Source organism: Labrus mixtus, chromosome 10, assembly GCF_963584025.1.
Source record: "Labrus mixtus chromosome 10, fLabMix1.1, whole genome shotgun sequence".
Lineage (NCBI taxonomy): Eukaryota > Metazoa > Chordata > Actinopteri > Labriformes > Labridae > Labrus > Labrus mixtus.
The window spans coordinates 25,318,057-25,339,921 of NC_083621.1; the positions used below are offsets into that span (position 1 = coordinate 25,318,057).

General features: G+C 40.0%; 1 protein-coding gene across 2 annotated transcripts; it reads right to left on the minus strand.

Moving 5' to 3' along the window:
• Positions 1-771: 771 nt before the first annotated feature.
• On the minus strand, positions 772-21,630 carry trappc11 (trafficking protein particle complex subunit 11). 2 transcript variants are annotated; one of them, XM_061048815.1, is made up of 30 exons: positions 21,469-21,630; positions 19,438-19,666; positions 19,104-19,273; positions 18,512-18,582; positions 17,438-17,552; positions 16,494-16,593; positions 16,304-16,377; positions 15,560-15,656; positions 15,144-15,277; positions 14,862-15,003; positions 13,903-13,996; positions 13,695-13,774; positions 13,159-13,237; positions 12,177-12,231; positions 11,893-12,038; positions 10,247-10,308; positions 8,887-9,019; positions 6,449-6,579; positions 5,519-5,644; positions 5,230-5,423; positions 4,961-5,109; positions 4,018-4,139; positions 3,695-3,814; positions 3,525-3,590; positions 3,156-3,312; positions 2,945-3,056; positions 2,760-2,851; positions 2,443-2,576; positions 1,240-1,407; positions 772-1,144 (listed from the first exon to the last, which is right to left on the minus strand). In XM_061048815.1, the coding sequence occupies exons 2-30, from the start codon at positions 19,639-19,641 to the stop codon at positions 1,100-1,102; spliced, it is 3,372 nt and encodes a 1,123-aa protein (XP_060904798.1). In that variant the 5' UTR covers positions 19,642-19,666; positions 21,469-21,630; the 3' UTR covers positions 772-1,099. The 2 variants fall into 2 exon arrangements, with proteins under 2 accessions (XP_060904798.1, XP_060904797.1); XM_061048814.1 differs by having other exon boundaries at positions 21,306-21,630.
• Positions 21,631-21,865: the final 235 nt, after the last annotated feature.

Below are 21,865 nucleotides of genomic sequence, written 5' to 3' on the forward strand. Positions count from 1 at the left end.
GTTTTTGTTTGCATTCTAGTTGTTTTGGTTAAGAAGTGTATATCGATGACCAGAGGCTTTATTGTTAATGGAAGATGTCGAATTAAACCCGTTTGAGTGTGATTGCACGGATGTTGTGGAGTTAATTGACTCACCACACAGAAGACGACACATCAATTAAGAAAGTAGTTTTGGTTCAGCCCCTCAGTGGCTCATGGGTTTTTTTGACAGACAAAATGAAGTCACTACAACCTCAAACAGTTTTTACTTAGTATTTTCATATATTTGTACTTACTTATTTTACCTTGTTTTGTGTGTGATAAATGCCTGTAATGCAGATGTTGTAAAATCAATGAGTAAGTGTGTTTAATAATCATGATCTCAATATTTATCAATATAATCGTGATTAGGATTTTTGCCATAATCGAGCAGCCCTACTGTACCTTCTCTGTCCTCTTTTGTGTCTTGCTTGTCTTTTCTTTGTAATGCAAGAAAAGCATGAACCTAATCTTTATTAAAGTCGATCCATCAGTGTATCTGAGTTTTGTAAGTTGGAAAAAGACCAATCAATTACACTTTTCAAAAGAGCAAGTGGGATATTATGCAGGAAGAATTTCTCCTTTGTATACCTCGCCACTGAGGTGGAGGTCTGAGCAGGCCGTACATGAACGAGGACGGTGATGGTTGTGGGGACCATACAGTCCGATGGTGGTGGTTTGGTGTCAGGGACGTAAAACACTCATTAGCAGTGGAAACATTGGTCTTTAATTAACATACACAGAAGCATGAACACTAGTTTACATCACACCAGTTTAATCAAATCTTCAACACATTCATTTTTCATGTTTTACACATTTTACCGGATTTTCTCCATTTAGTTCATGATTTTCATCAGTTTATCCGTTCATTCATTATCCTCCTGTCATGCTCGTCACGTCGACACATTCACTCTGAACATGAAACTCTGGAAACAAACCTCCTGATGTTTGCTTCACTGACGTTTCTCTCATGAACAATGTGGAACAAATAGTGTTAATAATGTAATCTGTGAGGAATCTTACATCTAAAACAACCTACACAAAGTTGTTTTCTTCTCGTATTTACAGTTTGTGTTTGCTCATCAAGCTGCAGCGATGGAGGCGTCATCCAGCTGACGACCCTGAGGCTGAGGACACACAAAGAGAAAATCATGATATGAAACTTTAAAGATCTTGACATTTGCTCAGCGGTGGTGTGTCTACATTTCTCTGAGTGTGTCACCTTGACGAAGATGCGTTGTGGCAGGAAGCGTCTCAGTGAGTGTGTGTTGGTGGTCGGGCAGCGCGGCAGGCTGATGTTGAGCTGTGGTAGTGTTTGGTAACCGGCCATCAGTGGGTAATAGTTATAGAGCATCTGCTGCTCGGAGCCAGGAAGGATACGCAGACGAACCTGCACACACAAGAAAACGTTCACAGCAGGTCGGTTCACTTCTAAAGGTCATATTTATTCATCACATGGTCAAGTTTTTGTTCCCAGTTGAACAGTACAGGTTTCAAAACTATAATCTTTGCCCTTTTATGCCTGATAAGCATCTAATAGAATTATGTTAATAAAAGTGGCCTTAGATGAAACTTAATGGAGTAATATGTCAAAAACAGCCTCTCAAAATTGAGGACATCCTTTTACACAACTCAGTGTTTCCCACACATAGACGATACCTGGGCGGGTTGCCCAAGTATAATTCCGACCTGTTTTTATTTAATTTTTCATTTATTTATAAAATTGCTGCGTGCACAAGAGAGCGAGAGAGAGAGAGTGAGCGGGGGAGAAACCCCGTTTAAAAAAAAAACCTCCCCTCTCGACTCCTGACACAGCAAAACCAAGAGTGCAATCACATCAGCAGAGAGAGAGAGAGAGATAAGGTCCACAGTCTGTACATCCGTCTTGTAAATGCACAATGCGAGTGCGTGGATAAATTGAGAAGATTAAAGTTGTTTGGTGCAAAACAAAACTAAGTAAAATTAATTTAGAGGGAAAACCACATTTGATATAAACGCAAATGTAATTTTAAAATAAACCCTAAGATAAGAGTAAAAAAAAAAAAGGAATATGTCGATCCCCTGCTAACTACACAAGAGCCACCAACTTCTAAAAGCAAGCTAGTGTCCAACTATAAAGTGACATTCAGTGAGAAACACAGAAACAGCAGCTCTCAAATCATTATGCAATCATCCTTTATTGAGTAGTGACATTGCTTGTTGTCTGCTTGTTGACTGCTCGTCTTCATTGAGTGAAAAGTAGAAATAATAATATAGAAAATTGAGAATGCAAAGCAGCATGACACATCGTGATAAATCAATGCACAGCCCTAAAAGTGTATCATATTATATCGTATCATATGGTATTATAAATCCTTACTGTGCTTGATTGGGTAAAAGCAGCCACACTACCTTGTACTACTCAGCTTTAATCTGAGAGTTGTACCTGTTTCAGTCCAGAGAACATGAAGGCATCCGACGGTTCCACAGCCATCTCCACCTCCTGCACCAGAGCCGTTCTGTTCTCGATGTGATATCGAACTGAAAGAGACTCTCTGACTCGTCCAAATGACGGCAAATCTAGAGACACATTAAAACAAGACGGACAAACACAACACAGCTGACTATGACAGGTACAAATAATCAGGCAGTAGTTTACACATTATGTAAACAGTCACAGTGGTTAGATCTGAGACATCAGCACAAAGCATTATGGGTCGTAGTGTGAAGTGTAGGTGTAGTGTGTGTGTTTACTTGACTGACCGGCGTGGATGTAAAGAGGGACAGACTCCAGGATGATGTGAGGTAGAGTGACTGTAGTTTGGATCAGAGGACTGTCTGCACTCGACGACTTTCTGAGCAGCAGAATAAAAACGCAGAGTTAAGAGCTTTACAGGCTGCTTTGATTACTCAACCGAACGTGTGTGTGTGTGTGTGTGTGTACCTACCTCCTCCATGATAACAGGTACTGTCCTGTAGCGATGGTGCTGTTGCTGTTGGTCTGTGGTGGACAGCGGAGACAGAAACACTCGCTGGCACACTCGCCTGTCTGCAGAACAACTGTACACATCCACAAATAATAAGTCACTGTATTCACTTTTCCTCTTGAAATTACAGCTACAAATCTGAAAAGTCTCTGCGTTTGAACTTTTCCAGTACCTTCCTGTATCTGTGACTGAAGCTGAGGTGTGTTGCTGGTCACAGTGAGCAGCTGCAGAGAGGAGGAGGCCAGCAGCAGGGGCCAGGGGGACGATGACGAGATGTCAGTCATCAAGAGGAAGGGGACGTCCACCGCTACCCGGTCCAACGGCTCAAACTGCAAACACACACAGACACACAAATAAGATCTCTGCTGCTGCACCACAACTGTTGTAAGAGGTCACTGTTGATGTGTGCAAAGTGAAGACATGGACATACATGACTACTAGCATGAAACACAAAGAGCTGGAGTGTCTTACTGTGGTTCTTAGAGCAGCACCTTTAAGACACGCTGCTCACAGCTTTTTAAGCAGAGCTTCAGTTACAGACCTTAGTGGACACGAACTTGACCGACACGTCGAATGGGATCACCGTCTCGATGGTAACCGTCTCATCCTGAAAGATAAAAGAAAAACATCACCACATGTACTAAACGACAAGAACAACAGAAATGTAACATCTGAGCTGACTGCGTGTGAAGGTCCGCTCGTCGTCTCTACCTTGTGACATTTGCAGACAATCTGTCGTCCTTCCACCGTGGTGTCGATGCTGTAGGCCACGTGGAACAGGAAGACCCTCGGCCCACATGACTCACACTTTACATACACACACTTCTCCAACTGGACAAACACAAACCCAGAGTTCTGTTATTAATACTTTCACAGGCTGGTGAGTACAGAAGAACATATCAGCACAACAGAATATAAGCTTCACTTATAATGAAGTCTTCAAAATCATTTTGAGAATGTGTGCGTGTGTGTGTGTGTGTGTGTGTGTGTGTGTGTGTGTGTGTGTGTGTGTGTGTGTGTGTGTGTGTGTGTACCTTTTCTCCAGGTTTCAGATCTCCTAGAGGGACGTCATGGAGCAGGGCGGGAGCAGAGTCGTCACAAACCTTCGAGCCATCCAGCGTCACATGCGTGGTTTGGCCTAGATTGGCGTCCTGACCTGGCAAAGCGAAACGGAAAAATACGGAATCAAATCTCCTGATGTAATGTCATGTGTTTGAGAATAACAAAAACAATTCACACTTACTAAAAGTTGAAGCTGAAGCAGTGCATTAAAGATCATTGAAGTTCAGTGTTTTCAAACTTTGATTTTTAGATGATCAAGGTTTGTCTGTTTAAAGTTCTTGTTTTTGTCTCACGTTTTTATTAAATGTCCGAAAAAATAACAGAGAATTGCTAAAAAGACAGATATTTTTATTGAGATATTTCTTTTTACCATAAACATTGCTCACTTCATCAGACTTGATTGACAAAAATGTCTTTTTACATAATCGATCACAGAAGTTGTTGGTCTACTTTTGTTTAGATTATTTACTTTTTTTCTTTTATTTTGAAATGGTTAGTTTGGATCCAAATTATATTTTTTGTAAAACTGAACAACAAAAACAATCTAACCATGTGAGGTCCTGCTGGACAAACAAATCCTGTACTTTGGAGGATTGAATCAATGCTTTTGCCAATGGAGTTTGGTGGGTTTGAAGGAAGCGATGATTTTTTTGTATTGCTTAAAGAATGGCATCTTCCTCAGTAACAAAAATATTGGTCTCTGTAGGGATCCTCTCTGTAATGTTGACAGACACTCATAAATAATCTGAGCTTGTCAATGACAAAAACAACACAACTTTTAACTTTTCTCAGAAGTGTGAACAAGGCTAAAGTTTAAAAGTAAAGGGCTGTTGGCGTCAAGGTGAGGTGTAGAAGTTATCCACTAATACAGTTGAAATTGCAAACAGCATTTTTTAAGGGACATTTTCATTGTACCTGGTTTGAGGCCAGCTGTCAGTTTGACATCCTTTGCCACGCCCTCCTCCTGTGATTGGACAGTGAGGTTGATGCAGTACATCTCGTTGTGGAGGGCAGGCGGCTGGTGGCTCAGCTGAACAGAGATCTTTGGCACTCTGGAGATGATCCTAAACAACAAGCAGTCACAAACAAACTAAATGTTTTTTTATGTTTCTGAGAACTAAAGTGTAAAAAATATATCTGATCTGGACTTCTGGGATTGATCTGTGTCTCAACAAAACCCTTACATGGTGCTGTGCTGCATGGTCAGGCTGTCCCAGTCCGGCTCCTGACGCGCCTCCATGCTCCGCCCCCATCGACGTGATGACCTGCTCGCCTGCAAGGCCTCATGGGTAGAAGCTGCGTCTCCACCTGCCCCCCTCCAGCTCACAAACACACAGCGGCCTCGATCACCGCCCAGCATCACCTCAATGCCTGTCATCTAAATGTGCACACACAGCAACACACAGTCAGTAACAGTCAAACATTAACAACTGCAGACACACACATTCTTTCACACACACCAACACATCTCACCTCGATCTTCTTTCCCACGTCTTCCGTCTTTGCTACGAAGCTGAAGTTGAAACATTTGGTTTTTCCTGGCAGCAGACTCATACTCTCCTGACCTGGAGACTCCACCACACACCACTGGTTGTACTCCTACACATTAACACACACACACACAAATATTCTTGTTATAGCCTCATATAGCCGACTGTTGCTTCGTCAGCCATTTCCACATCATTCTAATTACGTCATTAAAGGAAGAATGTGCAACTTTTTCATCCAGTAGATGTCGCCCTTGAGCACCAGCATTAAACAAAAACAAACTGCTGTTTGGTGACACCTCTATTCTGAAGCCTCCGCTCTCCTCCAGTGACACACCTCCAACACCTCTCCACTCGCGGTCGCACAAAGGAGTTATCAATAAGAACGCATCATAATTAAACACCATTAAGCTCAAGCAGCAGACACATTGTCCTTTGCTTGAGATTATTGCCTGTGTCCTGCGTTTGTGTTAGCATGCTAATGTTAGCACAATGGTTAGCTCATAGCTTCATTTTGCACATAAACTGACACGGAATGACCGAGATCCAAAGACACTGACGTGACATTCAAATAAGCTGTGAGTATGTTCTTCTTTTCTCTAGTCCTTGACTAAAACAGCTTTTATACGCAAGGCCGTCCCTTTAATGTAAACATGATGTAAACACCGCTCTGACAACAACACAGCTGACGGTACTCACGCTTCTCACTCATTGTGGACAGTCGAGACTCAGAGAGACATTTACAGAGGATAAACTTGATTTCTGCTGTATTTATATGTAAAATGTTGCACATTCTTTCATTAAAGATGAGCACCAGGTTATTAACAGTGATTACTGGTAAGGCATCTAACTACATTTAAAAAGTGTTGTGGGCAGAAGAGAGTCTGTACTGAGGTCTGGCTCATGTAACACGTACCTGGTTACTGAGGCTGACGGCCAGCTTGTTGAAAGAAAGCGGATTAGGACAGTCGGATCGGAGGAAAACCTGCAGCTGGATGGGCTGGTCTACATGGAAGCTGGGGGACTGGAACTTGGCCTTACACTGGACTGGAGTCAGAAAGAAAAGAAGGCAAACTGTAAACATCTTCATATAAACAACAACAAACATAACACTTTTAAACGGACGCTTTAAAGGATTTCATTATTGGGAAAGTGTGCCACACTGAACATCGCTTTGAGGGATGAATCAAAAGACTTAAAAGTGTCAATGCTTTATGAGCCTTTCAGTACCTAGCGCTAACACTAGTCAAACACACAGACTTTTGGGGGTCAAACGCTCAGGCTTGGTGCGGATTGCTTAGTGTGACAACGCCCCCTAAAAGCCACAGAGAGATTACTACACTATGAGGTGTTGTAAGAGGGGCGGATGATTTAAATGTTAGAACCAGTGGTGGTGACTCAACTTTCCAAAACCATGAATGAAAACTTTATTTAGGCGACACATAGTGAGTTGTTGAGAAAATACATTGTGCTTTAAAGCCAGAAACTCAGGCTGCTGTTTGTTTATAAAGAGAGACTCTATCACTATTTGTGTTAAACGTTTATTTACTCGATTTAGGATTAGTTTTATTTAATACAAAGACCTTTTTTAATCACTGAAGAAAAAACATGAAATGTTTTATTAATAACTATAAAACCTATAAACTCAATATAAGCATATATTAGCCACAAAAAGCCATATTATGCATTTTGGTAACACTTACATTAATTAACATTAGTTAAGGCATTATTAAGCCTTAACTAATGGTTACTAACAGTTAACTAATGTTCTAGTAATAATTTATTAAGGGTGTTCATGTTAACTATGGTATTAACTAATGCATTAATTCATCCTTTTTAAGGATGCTATTAACATTAGTTAATTCAGTAATAAGCCTTAATTTACAGTAAATTCATACAATAATGAACATTAAGAAACAGATGTCTCTTGTTAACATTAATTAAGGGTTTACATGTTAATTAAGCCTATTAACTAATATTACTAAATGGTTGATAAAGATGTTCATTTAGATGCATGTCTTGAGGTTCACAGCTAAGTCATGTCATTAAGACAAAAGTGTTTTTTTATTATTGTTGATGTTATATAAGCATTACTTTACCATGATTTACCATGATTAACCATTTATTAATGCTCTGAATAAGCCTTAACCATAATTAACCAATTATGAATGCTCTGAATAAGCATTACTAAACCATAATTAACCATTTATTAATGCTCTGAATAAGCCTTAACCATAATTAACCAATTATTAATGCTCTGAATAAGCATTACTAAACCATAATAAACCATTTATTAATGCTCTGAATAAGCCTTACTTAACCATAATAGACCATTTATTAATGCTCTGAATAAGCCTTACCTAACCATAATTAACCATTTATTAATGCTCTGAATAAGCATTACTAAACCATAATTAACCATTTATTAATGCTCTGAATAGCCTTACTTAACCATAATTAACCATTTATTAATGCTCTGAATAAGCCTTACTTAACCATAATAACCATAATTAACCATTTATTAATGCTCTGATTAAGCCTTACTTAAGCATAATTAAACATTTACTAATGCTCTGAATAAGCCTTACTTTACCATAATAACCACATTAACCATTTACTAATGCTCTGAATAAGCCTTACTTTACCATAATTAACCATTTTTAATGCATTTGTGACCCTTGTAAATTTGAAACAATCACAGCCTTACTGCAGTTTCTACCTGGGCAGACACAACCTCAACCAAGTGACATGTCAGCAAAACAAACATGGCGGCGATAACGAGAGCATTTTACTTCTGTAGCGACTGTTGCTGGAAATGACGTGGATACATCATATCTGCAACGCCATGTTGGCATGGAATTGTGCTAAGCTCACGATAAGCCACAGCGGTGTCATCTTTCTCAGTTTTCTAAATTGTCGTGATTTTGTTTTTAAAAATAAACATCACAAGCGCCTGAACAAACAAGATGTAGTCATCATAAACCAGGATACGAGTATTTATCACATATACAGGGATATGAATCACCAGGATTTTGTAAACATCCCGAATCATCAAAACAAATCTCATAACCGGGATACTCAAGTCCATGTGACCTGAACACACTCACACTCACATTCAATCTTTCTTTACAAAAGAAGAAGATTGTAAAAAGTGAATGAATCGTATCGTGAATCCAGGATGGTTTTACGTTTCTTATTGTGAGTTAAGAGATCCGTTATACATCCCCACTGAGATTATATTCATTTTAAACCGGAGAACTTTTCTCTCTTCTTTCAGTACAACACGGAGCCTTACTTTGTGTGGATTTCCTTCTCATGGTCAAGAGACAAAAGGTTGTTCGAGTGTTTTCTTACTGAACGGGATGTAGTCCTGCACTTCTAAAGTCAGCTCGTTTGATCCGGCCAAAGCCATGCGGTCGCTCCACAGCGACGCGGCTGCACTGACGGAGGACGGATCACAGTCGGGCTCGGCGTCGGGGACCTCGTTCTGAAAGAAGAGTGACAGTCAAAGTGTGCGCCAGCTTTTGTTAAGATAGAGCGGAGAAATTCCAAAATGAAATTGCTTCCAGATATGATCCTGATTTCAGGTGATGTGTGAGAATCATGAGAGGAGAAATTAACAGTTATTGTAGGATAAGGGGCGATTTTATAATATAATATTTGTTCCAGAAGGTTGAGCAGTTTTATTCATTCATGAACAAATACATCCTGACTATACAAGGACATTTAGGGAGCAAGCAATACGGATTTACAAGCAATAAGATTTAAAAATCGTTTTCAGGAAATAAAATGGTCGCCTCGAGGTGTTTGGGCAAAACAGGTTGCATACTTAAAAGGTACAGGATCAATCTGTAAGATATGTAGTGAATGAAATGATAAAATGACCTTACTATATGATCAGACATTAAGGAAACATGCTATGTTGAAGTGCTGGCTTCTCTGACAACAACGCAGCAGCCAGTATGTCCTCCTTCTAACTTTAGATTCTGGTCCTCATGCTCTGGTTTGTTTGGACCAGAGAAGGTAGGCGGTTTAAGACACCCTCACATGGCCGTTTTGGACATCCCTCAGTTTGCCAGATATGAGACCAGTTATCACAGCAAACCATCAGGTGTTGCAGCGATGGAAGCAGGCAAGAGAACTGGTTCAGATAAAACGGACTCTACCCGACATAAGCCTCTGCATGTTTCTAAAAAGCTCCACGAGAATATTTGAGATGCTTTAAAAAATGGAGAGAGGTTAGAACGCAGAAAGGTTTACAGACCGATGCAGAGCTGGATAAACACTGAAGCTTCAGTGTCCACAACATGGCAACCTGTGTAAGTAACACAAGTGAGGAGGGGACGGGGGGAGACAGCTCTCTGTAATGTTTTTGAATTTGGACTGTAGCAACACATTTAAACACTGGGTGTCAGCATTACATATTGCTCTCTCCACATTAGAACAGATCCCCTGGCTTAAAGATCAACCCTCTCAAATAAAACCTATATTTTAAACATTAAATCATACCCGCTTTTAATAGTAACAAGCGGATCATGCTCAGAATCATCATAGATAGATTTTGATTCTGACAAAAGTTTTAAGGATATAAATCCACATCTTTTTTTTTTTAATTTTTATTAACACCATCTTTGAATCTCAGATGTTTTACCTAAGTTCTGGATGGATGTTTGTTGAAGCAAACTTTACACTTTAGAGGTGGAGCTGTACTCACCGTCAGGACTTTGAGGAGATTTCTCTCGATCCTCGACTTCTGTTCCTCCTTCAAGGTGGAAGCTAGAAGAAAAGATGAATAAATGAGGACCTCCTCTTGTTTGATACACAAATGTCATGCTTTGATTCATAGATTTTACAATCAATATCAGTTCTTAAGATAAAAATCTAAACTCAAGTCCACTTTTGGCAAACATATTACACATTCTCAGAACTCTTTTTACTATTATGAAAATCCTCAATAAGGATCAATTTATTTTTACTGAAGAAATCACTTGTTCTGGTTTGTTTTTTCTTGGGATGTAACGATACCACTCAAATCTAAATGAATACGAATAAAGGACATTTCAATTGAGATCAAAACTATTTTGTGATACTCTTTATTAAACCAGCAGGGGGCACTATCTGCTTTTGGATTCTCTTGCTCGTCAGGAGCTTTACAGATATGGTGGACACAAGGAGAGATATTGCAGTTGAGAATTCATAGTTCAGTTTCTAACTGAGGGAGTCGGAGCCAGGTGAGAAAAATAATAAACAAATAAGACCAAAACTGTGTGCAAATATTTTAAGTGACAGATAAACGACAGATATCACAACCAAAATGATGCCGCACATAAAACAACATCGAGCTGCACCAAATCTTCTTCATGACAAACAGCAGGAAGAGGATTAGAAACCCTGCTCGCCAAAAGGAGGTTAAGAGCCACAGAGATCACTACAGGCAGCGGTAGCTCTCTCTCTCAGTTGAAAATGTGATTGAAGATCTGACTTTTTTTGAAAGCTTTGGTACTTTTTGATACTAGCGATCATAAAAAAAAGAAATTGAATAGTTCTAAAATAAGTGGTATCAAAAAGAAATGAACATACCAAACAATTTGACAAGCTTACTTTGGTCTTTTGAGGATCTGAGCTGATGATGAAAATGTTAGAGAGGGTAGAGTTGTAATGACCCAACTTCTCAAAACCATAAATGTAAACTTTTATTAGGTGACACAAAGTCACTTGTCGAGTAAAACAGCCAAAGCCTGGCTCTAAAAGCTTGTTGACGACGCTACTCAGACTACAAACAAAAACCAGAACACGTCAGAGACCAGAATCCGCACTCAGATTCTGTATTTATGTGCACGTTACGACCATGTGGGCAAGTGGCGCGTTCTCCAGATTAATGCTGATGCCATCCACTTGTGCTGTGCAGCCTGATTGGTGAGCATGCTACTACGACTGATCAGCCAATCAGAAAAGAGCACCCGTCAACTGGCTTTAAGAAGACTGCAAATCGCCTAGTGGTTAGTGCGTGCGCGCCATGTACGGAGGCTATAGTTCTTCAAGCAGGCGGCTTGAGATTTGAATCCGACCTGTGGGTCCTTTCCCGTATGTCATTCCCCGCACTCTCTCTCCCTGAATTCCATCTCTGTCCACTGTCCTATCCAGTGGCTGAAGTGCAAGAGTTTCCTTCTACCTTCTTAGACGATGTAATAATAAATACAAATGTATCTAAATTCTGCATGAAGCCACAAGAGTGAAATATTGTCAAGATTCAACTGCAGCTGAAGTCACCTGGAAGTTTATAAAATCAATAGAGAACTGTATCACAAAGGTGGACAGCACTGACTCTCTAACAGCAGCTCAGTGTAAGGTGAAGCTCACCTCTGCCCAGCAGCTCCATGCAGTAGATGATGTAATCTTTGACGCTGGCCATCAGATAAGCACAGCGCAGAGCTGTGGTCAGTATGGCTGTCAGGAGGCCCCACCATCTCTCTGTGCGATAGTCACACATCACGTAGTCCAGCAGCCTGACAACAAAACACACAAATAAACACAACATCCTGCTTAATGTTGGAATAAGAAGAGTGAACATTCACAGTCAGAAGTTAGTTAAAGTTGGTTCAAGTGTTGAACTTTATGAGTCCAACATGTGAGTGTGGACTTACTTCAGGGCTTTGGTGTAGTCTTTAGCGTGGTAGTATTCCTCGCCCATTTGCACCACTACAAAGGAGACAGACAATGAGACAAATACTGAGTGGAGCGTGACGACAAAACATCAAGGAGCGAATAACAAAACTACGTGCAGCAGAAATACGTCCTACTTGAAGAATAAAATGTCTGAGATGCTGTGGTGGTGTCGTTTCATCAACATATGATCACATAAGATCAACAACGTTCATTCTGGATGAGTAAGGGCCTGTGTCCACAGACAGTGTGTTTGATGCTGGCAGCGCATGTTTTCAATACAAAACCAAAGTAGTTTTCAGCGCTCACCGTCCTGACTGTCAGCTTTATTTTGTTGCTGCACTCACTGCTCTCTCAGTTGAATGAAGTTCAACTTTAAGAACAGCGCCAATGTCAATGTCACATCTTCCTAACTGACCAATAAAATCAAGAAGGGACGGGACTTCTCTACAATTCTATTCTACAATTCACTTAGCAGACGCTTTTATCCAAAGCGACGTACATCTTTGTCAACAACCATGGCTGAGTCGATGCTAGTCTGACTCGTCTTTTCGAGGGAACAGTTTCCAGGTGTAGAGCTGCTGTTAATGTCAGGACATGACTCCTTTACATCTTTTTCATGTTTTCTTGTTGAAATCTCCTTGATCTCCAAAAATCTCCAAATATAAAGCACACGGAGCTAAAACACACCTAAAAGGACATAACTAAGGGTAACAGAAGTTAGCTTTCGTAACCTAGCAACAATGAGCGCCGGTGAGAAGTGCTCTGAAAAGGAGGTCTTGAGTGTTTCCAGTGGATAAGATGCTATCTGTAGACACAGGCCCTTCATTTCTGACATGTGAGAAAGGTGTGAATGACTGAAAACGGGAATATTCATATTGACTGTAAAGTACCAGTAGAATCAAAGAGCCAAAGAAAGATTCAAAGGATCTGTGGAGATGAAGAGAAATCAGAGACACTCACTGAGGTGGCTCTTCATTCGAGGACACTTGTACTTCTTAAACTGGGCGACAGCGTTACTGAGAAGTGCGATAATCAGCTCCTGTAGCAGTGGAGACAGAGAGGAGTGAGATTGAACAGAGCAGTGTGAGACATCTGACAGAAGCTGAAGGAGGAGAACATGGTTAGACATTTATGTGTTTGTATCTGTGAGGAAAGATGATCCTTCTCTAACTGCAGGAGGTGAAGTGCATGAAGCATTTTGTTCCCCAATTACTTCAAACAACAAGCACTGCTACTGTGATGCTTTCCTCAGAAAAACACACCGCCATCACTGGTGCTCATTTAAAAGTCAGCTGTGGCTAATTTTTATGCAAACAAATGAACTGAACTTGCACATTTTCACAGAGATTTTCTAATTTTCACAGAGAACAGAGATCATTTGGATAATTTAAAAGGTGCTGAAAACACAGAAAAATGACTCCTTGTGGTTTCTACTGAAAGTCTGCCTCAGAGTAAATAATCAGACCATGTTTGTGAGTATGTGTGGGGGCTCTTACAGAGTGTGGTACGTCTCTCTCTTTAACCTGCAGGGCCAGAATCCCCGTTTTCTCCTTCTCTGCATCTGGAGGATCAATGCCTGGGAAATAATTAGAGGGATAATGTTTTACGCATTACAACAAACACTGTGATGGAAACACTTCAGGCTCTGCTCAGTAATCTGTAAACTTTTCTTTTATTTCTTTTATTTTTTTAAATTGAACTTACTCTGGTGTCCTTGCCTCCAGGCTCTCTGACCGTAAAAGTCGAGTCCTCCACTTTGGGTTTCCAGAGGTTCAGAGGCGGGCTGACTCGCTCCAGCCTAGAACAACAAGCAAAGAAAAAAAACCATGAACTGCTGTTTTCCAGTTTGCACAAGAAACTCACTAACAAAATCTGTAAATAATGAATATTTTATTTATAGTTGATGTGAAATAAAGACCTTGCAGCATCATAAGAACATTAAAAGAAAAAGAAACCTGCAGCCGTCCCCATAGAGTCACTGCTGTTCTAGTATAACCTTGCTCCAAAGCCGGGGTACACTTTACAATTTCAGCCCGATTTAGAGCCCATTTTTAAGTCGTACAACATATTTTGGAGTCAGACCGAATTTCAGCTCTTTCCCGTGTCGTTAATCATGCAGTGTTCAGGGAGGAACGGCCGCTGATCACGACCCAAACAGCTGCTCCCGACCAGTCGGAGGATTTTTTGGCATAATTCATATTTTGGTTGTATTACTGAACACACTTGATCAATGAGATCAGAGCCACGAGACGATTCCCTGAGTCCAGGGCTTTTATTTCCTGATTGTGTCTGCACAAACTGACAGACAGTGTCGTAGATCACCATGGCAACAGCAAGCATGAATGTATGATATGTCTTCTAATTAGTTTGTCTGATTTAGCTTCTATTTAGCTTGTTATTATTGGAGACTTCTACCTCAGTCTGTGGGAGTCTTCAAAGGAAACTTTATCGTCAATTCCTCGTCCTGATTTATCTCGTACAGTGTGAGCTCTCTCGTGCCTGACAGTCGGGTCGTACAGTGTGAACACATAAAATATGAGCTTTGGTTGTCTACATAAACGATTCAGTCGTACAATGTGAGCTGACTTCCACCACGACCTTTATACAACCTTCCAGTGTATGCCGTGCCTGAGAGGAAATAAAAGTAGCTGCAGTTTGATTACCTGACAGAGCTGCTGAGCCTGTTGTTTTCTGTCCTGACTGTAACAGGCCGCCTGCTGGTAGTAGAAGCCAGGATTCTGCGTCTGGATGGCTGTCAGACCCAACTTTATCGCTTCATCAAACAGCTCACCAAACGACTGGAACCTGACAGAAAGAAAAGAGAGAGAGCGTTAGAGACATGAGATGAGGGACTGAAAGTGTCCCGGCGTGTAGGACGACGAATAAATGCAAGAGCACATTTAAGATATGTATACATATTTATTCATATACAGAGTCAATCTTACTGTTTAGACATCCATGCGGCGTGTTCGAAGGCCAGTTCAGCGCTGCCGATCTTCTTCTTACACAGGTCGATGTGCTTCCTAAACTGAGCTATAGCATCAAGAGGAGTGTTGTGCTGGAAACACAGACGACAGATCTGCAGACACAAAACAAAGGAGGGAACATCAGAGAGCGAGGAATGAAAGGTGCAAAAGGGGTCAGGAACTGCTTGGATTGGGAACCTCAATCTGGTGAAGGCTGCAATCTAACGAAGTCAAACATTCAGACTGTGAAGCCTTTACATAACAGGTCCAAACTCATAATCAACAGCTAGCTAACTGAGATGGAAATAGAGATCTGATAGAAGAAGCGAGAGAGAATCTGCTCACACGCTCAGCTCCGGTGTTGAATGCAGGGAATTCAGAAGTCAGAAATGTACCTTATAGTTGATGAATCCAGCCATAGTCTTGATCTCCAACATGTTGGTCTCGTGGGCTCTGAGCTCATGGACGAGACTGTACGCAGTTCTGTAGTACCTTTGGACACAGAAACATAAAATGATAATAGAATAAAGAACGACAGACAGGTCAATATGCTTATGGTATGCTTACACACAAGGCAGGTATGCATGTCTGATGTGTCCTTGGGCAAAACACTTAACCCCAAGATGCTCCCGCTTCTTCTTCTTCTTCTTCTTCGATGTGTGAATGTGTATGAATGGAGGAGTAAATACTGATGGACACTAAACATAGCAGCCTCTGCCGTCAGTGTGTCATATTATTTATGTGTCACTGCCTGACAGACAGGAGGTGATTACCAGGAATGCAACAATTCTAAATATAATTTTGAACCGTTTGGTACGGCCTCCCCAGTTCAATACGTGCTTGTAAATTATGGTTTTATGTTTTTACGTAGGAGCTTCCATGCAAAGTATTTCTCTCTGACTTGGCTCTGTCTGTGTGTGCCTGTGAGTCCATGCGCTGGGAAAAGGAATTTATACAAAACACCAGGAATGTGCATACATGTTAACAGTTTTTTTTATTTATTTCTGCTTAAAAGTGAAATAAAGAAATTGTTTTTTCATTAAAATAAAAACAAGGTTTGTATTTAAGCGTGGGCTGACTGTATTGTTTCATCCTGAGTGATTACAACAGACAACAAAGATAAACAAAAAAAAACTTACTTGAGAGCGTTTTGGGTGTCCTGTTTGAGCTCACTGAAGAAGGCGATTTTAAACTGGTGTCGGACAAACAGCAGCTGAGAGGAGAAAGAACGTGATGAGTGGATCACAGGTGTCTGTCTGTTCGCACACATTGATCTGCAGAGATTTTGAGGACTTTTTGTTTCATGGGTTTGCGTGCGTCTTCTTCTACCTGATGTGTCGTCTTGTTGAGGAACTCTTTATGAGATTTGACTCGACGGATCTCGGTGTAGTAATACGTCTGAGCGTGTTCGTAGAAAGCATTCTCCAACCTGAAGAATCACAGGGAACAATTCACTTCAATAAACGAAACAAGATGTCTTGTCGAACAAGTGTTTGATTCATTTAACTGTTCAAAGAAATGCATTGGATTAAGTTTAGGTCGTGAGACTGCACCATCACTATCACAATATTAAGACAAATGCATTCCTAATATAACTTGACATCACAACGCAGAAATAATGAATTAAACGTTCAACACAATAAATGGATTTATCAGACATTACTATTTAAATGTAAAGCACAAAACAATGGCAGCTAAAGAGTGGATGCTACTTGGACCAATGTGACATCATAAATAAATAATTGAGTTTCTCCTGCCAGCCTCCTGGTATTTTTTCTACAGAATGTCCGAGTGAGCTGATGTGAGAACGCAGCAGGATATTATAGGATATTCCTCAAGCGAGTGGGAGGAGGTGGTGACGTTTATATCCTGTGACTGAAGTCAGTGCAGAGACTGTCTGCACGCGACCACTATGATCTCCGTACTAAATTAAACGGCTGCATTACGTTTTCTGTTCTTCAGTATGTTCTTCTTCACTCTTTTGTTTATTTTCTGATTCTGTTGAAATAAACATAGCATTGACATAAAGTCAAATATTCTCATTATAGCATTGTATAGCGGACTCTGCTGCATCATCCGCTACTTTGCATTATTTTTTTTTCCATCAAGTCTTGCCAAGTCTTGAAATGATCTACAGTAGATATATTTTCAGGATTGCATTTGTGAAGACGGCTTAGGTGGAGCCGCAAAATCACCCAGCTTCCAAAAACTCTAAGGAACCCCTTACTCACTCAATAGGATAAAAAAATATTTAAAAAAAAGGATGCATCTACCTTATAATGTAACCCACTAAGTGGTCGGTGTGTGGCAGCACAAAGAGACTCTTTCCAGAGAGATCACAGGAGTTACAAAGAGTGGCCGCTCTCTCAGACGCCACCAGGTCCTCTCCTGTTCAAACCAGAAAATCAGAGATGTTAAAGAGACTAGTAAACAGGCAGAGCAGCTTTCTAATGGGCTGTTTGGGTTTTTTCTCTTTTAAATTATCTGGATGTTACCGGTTGTTTTTTTATGCTTGTATTCTTGTAAGCTACGTTATGTTTATGTGTAAAGCATGTCAGTGAAAACTCTATATACATACATTTTATTCACCTACATGCTTTAATTTAAGATTTGAAGTTGTCAGTTGATAATTCACTGTCTGTCACTGCTCCAGACTCAACCTTGCTTGAGCATGATTAACTGTACGTAAGTCATCTTAAATATGCAAATATTCTATATTCTTTTTCCTCCAAATGAGGAAAAAGAATATAGAATATTTGCAAGATGCATAATGCAGTTGAAATTAATTTACACTTTTTTGAGCGCTTCAAGATCCGATCATCACTAAAGCGTTTGTCGCACAAGAGAGACGATAAAAAAAACACAATGCTCAGTTATCATTTTGACATTTAAGGTTCACCGCGTAACAACAAAGTAAACACTCCACCTTAAAGTTTATTAGTTATTATCAGATGGCCGATTAATCGAAGTTGTTATCAGTAGTTTTATTCTCTTTCTATTTAAATGGTTTAAGTTGCTCTGTATATTTAAGCGTGCTGGTGAAAGCCAACCCTTAAGACAATTTTGAAGTTTGTCTTCAAAATGTACAGAAATCTAATTATAATAGTCTATGATTAATAACAGCAGTTTTAATGGTGAATGTAAGAACAGCACTGATGATAGACTATACTATACATAAGAGACTATTTTTGCATGTATCTCAGCCTGTGGACTTTTTAGTAGCTTCTTAGCCCAGTGGAATTGGTGTGCAGGTTTTCTCCAGTATCGACCCACCCAAGTGTAACTTTTTGATACTCAACTCAGCTGGATGGCTCAAAAGTCTCAAATGATTCAGAAAAGATGTTTACCTGGAGGAAGTGGAGTTTTCTTCTGGATTAGAACCACGGCCACCTTGGTGTTCCTGCCCTGAAGACTGGTCCTGGGGACAAAAAAAAAAAAAAACAGGTGAGCAGGTGAAACTTGCAGACTTGGTCCTCAACAGCAGCTCTTTAACATAGAGTCAGCTGATTGAAACCCAGTTTATTCCTGATTCTTTATTTGAGGTATGAGGGCTGACATAAATGCTTCAAGCACCAAACCCAGCGAATAAAGTTTGGTAAAAAAACAATAATAGATTTCTCTATTCACCATAAATGCAGTCCTCATGTAGAGGTGCATGACCAAGCAGTGAAAGTCATTTCTTGAGTAATATCTTGATATTAAACATGATAGTTATGGCTGTCCAATAAAAAAACAGAAACAAACTTAGAAACAAACGCTGAGAATCTGTTTGATAAATTTAATCTGAAGGCACAAAAGATCAACCAGACCTTAAAGCCACCCAGTGTGACTGAATATGAAATAAGGTCAGTCAAATGAACCTGACAAAACATAACCCCAAAGTATCAACTTGATCTCTGGCAGTAAATAAAATTCTAAATATATTAAATATAAACGCACCTGACTATTTCCACCTTAGTAGCACATTCAGACTGTTTCTCTTTCCACTGTGGGTCGTCCCAGTCCAGCTCGTAGAAGAGGACAACCAGAGCTGGAACCAGGTTCAGATGTTTGTTCATCCAGCCTGTTTTCAGGATGCCTTTAGGAATGTACCATTCATACGACGTTCTCTACACAGAAAGACAGTCAACGTCAACTGTTTAGAGACAATCAGAGCACAACATTTATCTCAAATTAAGAACATGTTATTCTTATAAGAGTAAGCGGAGAATGCAATCTCTTCAGCTGTGTTTGTTTGTTCATTAACTTCTAGGTGTCTCCATCCACTGCTCACCTTAGTGCGACATTTGGGGTACTCGTGATCTCCTGGGAGGACTTTGAACGAGATAGGGACTCTGTCAGCTCGCCGGTTGGCGCAGAAGGCGTCCCATATGGCCCGGTGCACGGCATTGTACACCACGTCCAGACCAGTCAAAGCCACAAAGGCCATTGGCCGACAGCAGAGCTCCGGAGGAAGCTCCCACTGGGAACCTGCCATGGTGTTGGTGTGACGGAGGAATCACCTACACACAACACAGAGCCACATGACTGCATCAGACAAAAAACACAGATAAAAAATATACAGTGCAGGAAGAGGCAGACAATTCAGAGAGATTATTTGAAGCCTCCAACTAAAACATTTTGAAATATCAAAAAATCAGAGACACACAGAATTGAAAATAAAATGAATAAATACATTTATTTGACTAATTATTACTACGAAATGACTTCAAAGTCATTCTGATTAACTAGAGACATGGTTTACAATACCAGACATTGAGAACAGTCATTAAACATGTTTCTGGTATTTGATTAAAAAAAATATCGCAATAAAAAAATCATCAGTCAATATCGTTAATAATCACGATGCTGGAAAACTCTGATATGAGAGCTTGCTTTTTTTTTTGTGTTAAATGTAGAAGACATAAAAGGAAAAGCGCCTGAATAAAATCTAATGTGTTTCTCAGATGAATAGAATTGTATTGGCCAATTCCTGATCATTTTTACAGAACAACATTTTCTGTAAGTTAGGGTTCAAGTATTTCAAATAATAAAACAAACTGTTGTCCATTATTGATAATCCTTTATCGACAAGCTGCTGACAGACAGCGGAGCTCCATCTCCAACAGACTGGTTCAGCTCTGCTACCACAAGGACAGACACATGGAGTCTTACCGACCCAAAGAAATATCCCTGTACACCAGCTCACCTCTGTCGAGTAAATCACTGCCATCATGATGGTCTCTGTCTAACTCGAGCTGTAACCTGTTCTTAACTTTGCACATTTTATCATCCTTGCCCGTTAATTTTCACTTGATTAGTGTATCTGCAGAGTATTACTTTTGTTCATAGTATTTACACTTTAACATGTCTAATCACTCAACAGCTCTCCTTAATGTAACTGCACATTTACACCTCTGTCTCCAGGCTAAGTGAGTTTACATTTCAGAAAAACACTTTAGTTTAATGGACTTGAGTATTTTTTTTATTACAGACTTATGTTTGCTTTTTAATATAGCTTTACTTTATTTGAGACATGTAAAGTAATGTTGAGCTAAATCTCCTGATGTTTGAATGTATATATTTCTTTATATGTGTTATGGTTTATTTAATGTGTATTTATTATTCTGATGGTTTATTTGTTTTGATAAGCACTATCTCCCAGTTAGGATCAATATATTTATCTGTTTATCTATGTTTTATATCAGTACTCTGATGGGTTTCTACATTGCTGTGAGACATCTGATAGGGGGTTTGCATCATTTCTTCATTACAAAATATCCTCCTCGCAGCAGCAGGAACAGAAAAAGCTTTTATAGAAAACAACCTGCAGGTCACAAGACTTGAGGTTTAGCATTAGCTGCTAACAGTGACAGCTCACTTGTTGACATCCGAGCACAGCCCGGTGTTTAATATTTCATGGCATGGAGGCCTCTCCAACTAATTCAAAAACACTTCTGGTCGTTCAAAAAGAGGATAATATTTCATACTGTTTTTCTAGCCAAGAAAATAGCAGGACACAGAAACCGATAAGACGAAAGCGGAAGTGACAAAAACTGACTCGGCTTACGCCACTGGCATTACTCTTAGCCTCTTAGCATCCTGTAAAAAACGTATTTATAAAAATAATGTGATGTAGAAAATTAGATAATAAAAGCATACCTCAGTTGCATCACTCAAAGTAGAAGAGTTAACAGTGAGAGGTACAGTTAGCTCTCTGGAGTCAGCCGGCTAGCTGCAGATCCGTGTATGAAGGTTAACAGCTAGTGGGCGAGGTTTTGCTAATTTAACCGTGAAATTAACGTCACAGTTTTGTGTTACGAACCTATGAGGTTAAGTCCCGGGGCTGGTCACCATCTGACAGCCGGTTATCGACGTGTCAAACTCGGCAGATGCAGAAAATAGCCATCAATCTACCAGCTGTAGATGAAGAAAAAACAAACTAGCTAGCTTAGCCACCTGAGGCTAAACTTCAGTTGCAGTTCCGGTTTGACTTTTCAAATTAAAAGTACCACCTAGCGTATTACATTTTTGTATTTTTTGTAATTCTGTTTTTATTGTTTTTTTTTTTTTTTTTTAATGAATAGGGGAATTAAGGAGCACCTCAAGTCCAAAAAAGTTTTTAAAAAAATAGCAATACTGTGCATACTTGTGATTATAGTCGTACTATGAATTATCTGTGTATCTCCCCCTCTTGTTTCCTGTAGGCCCTTCTAACATGC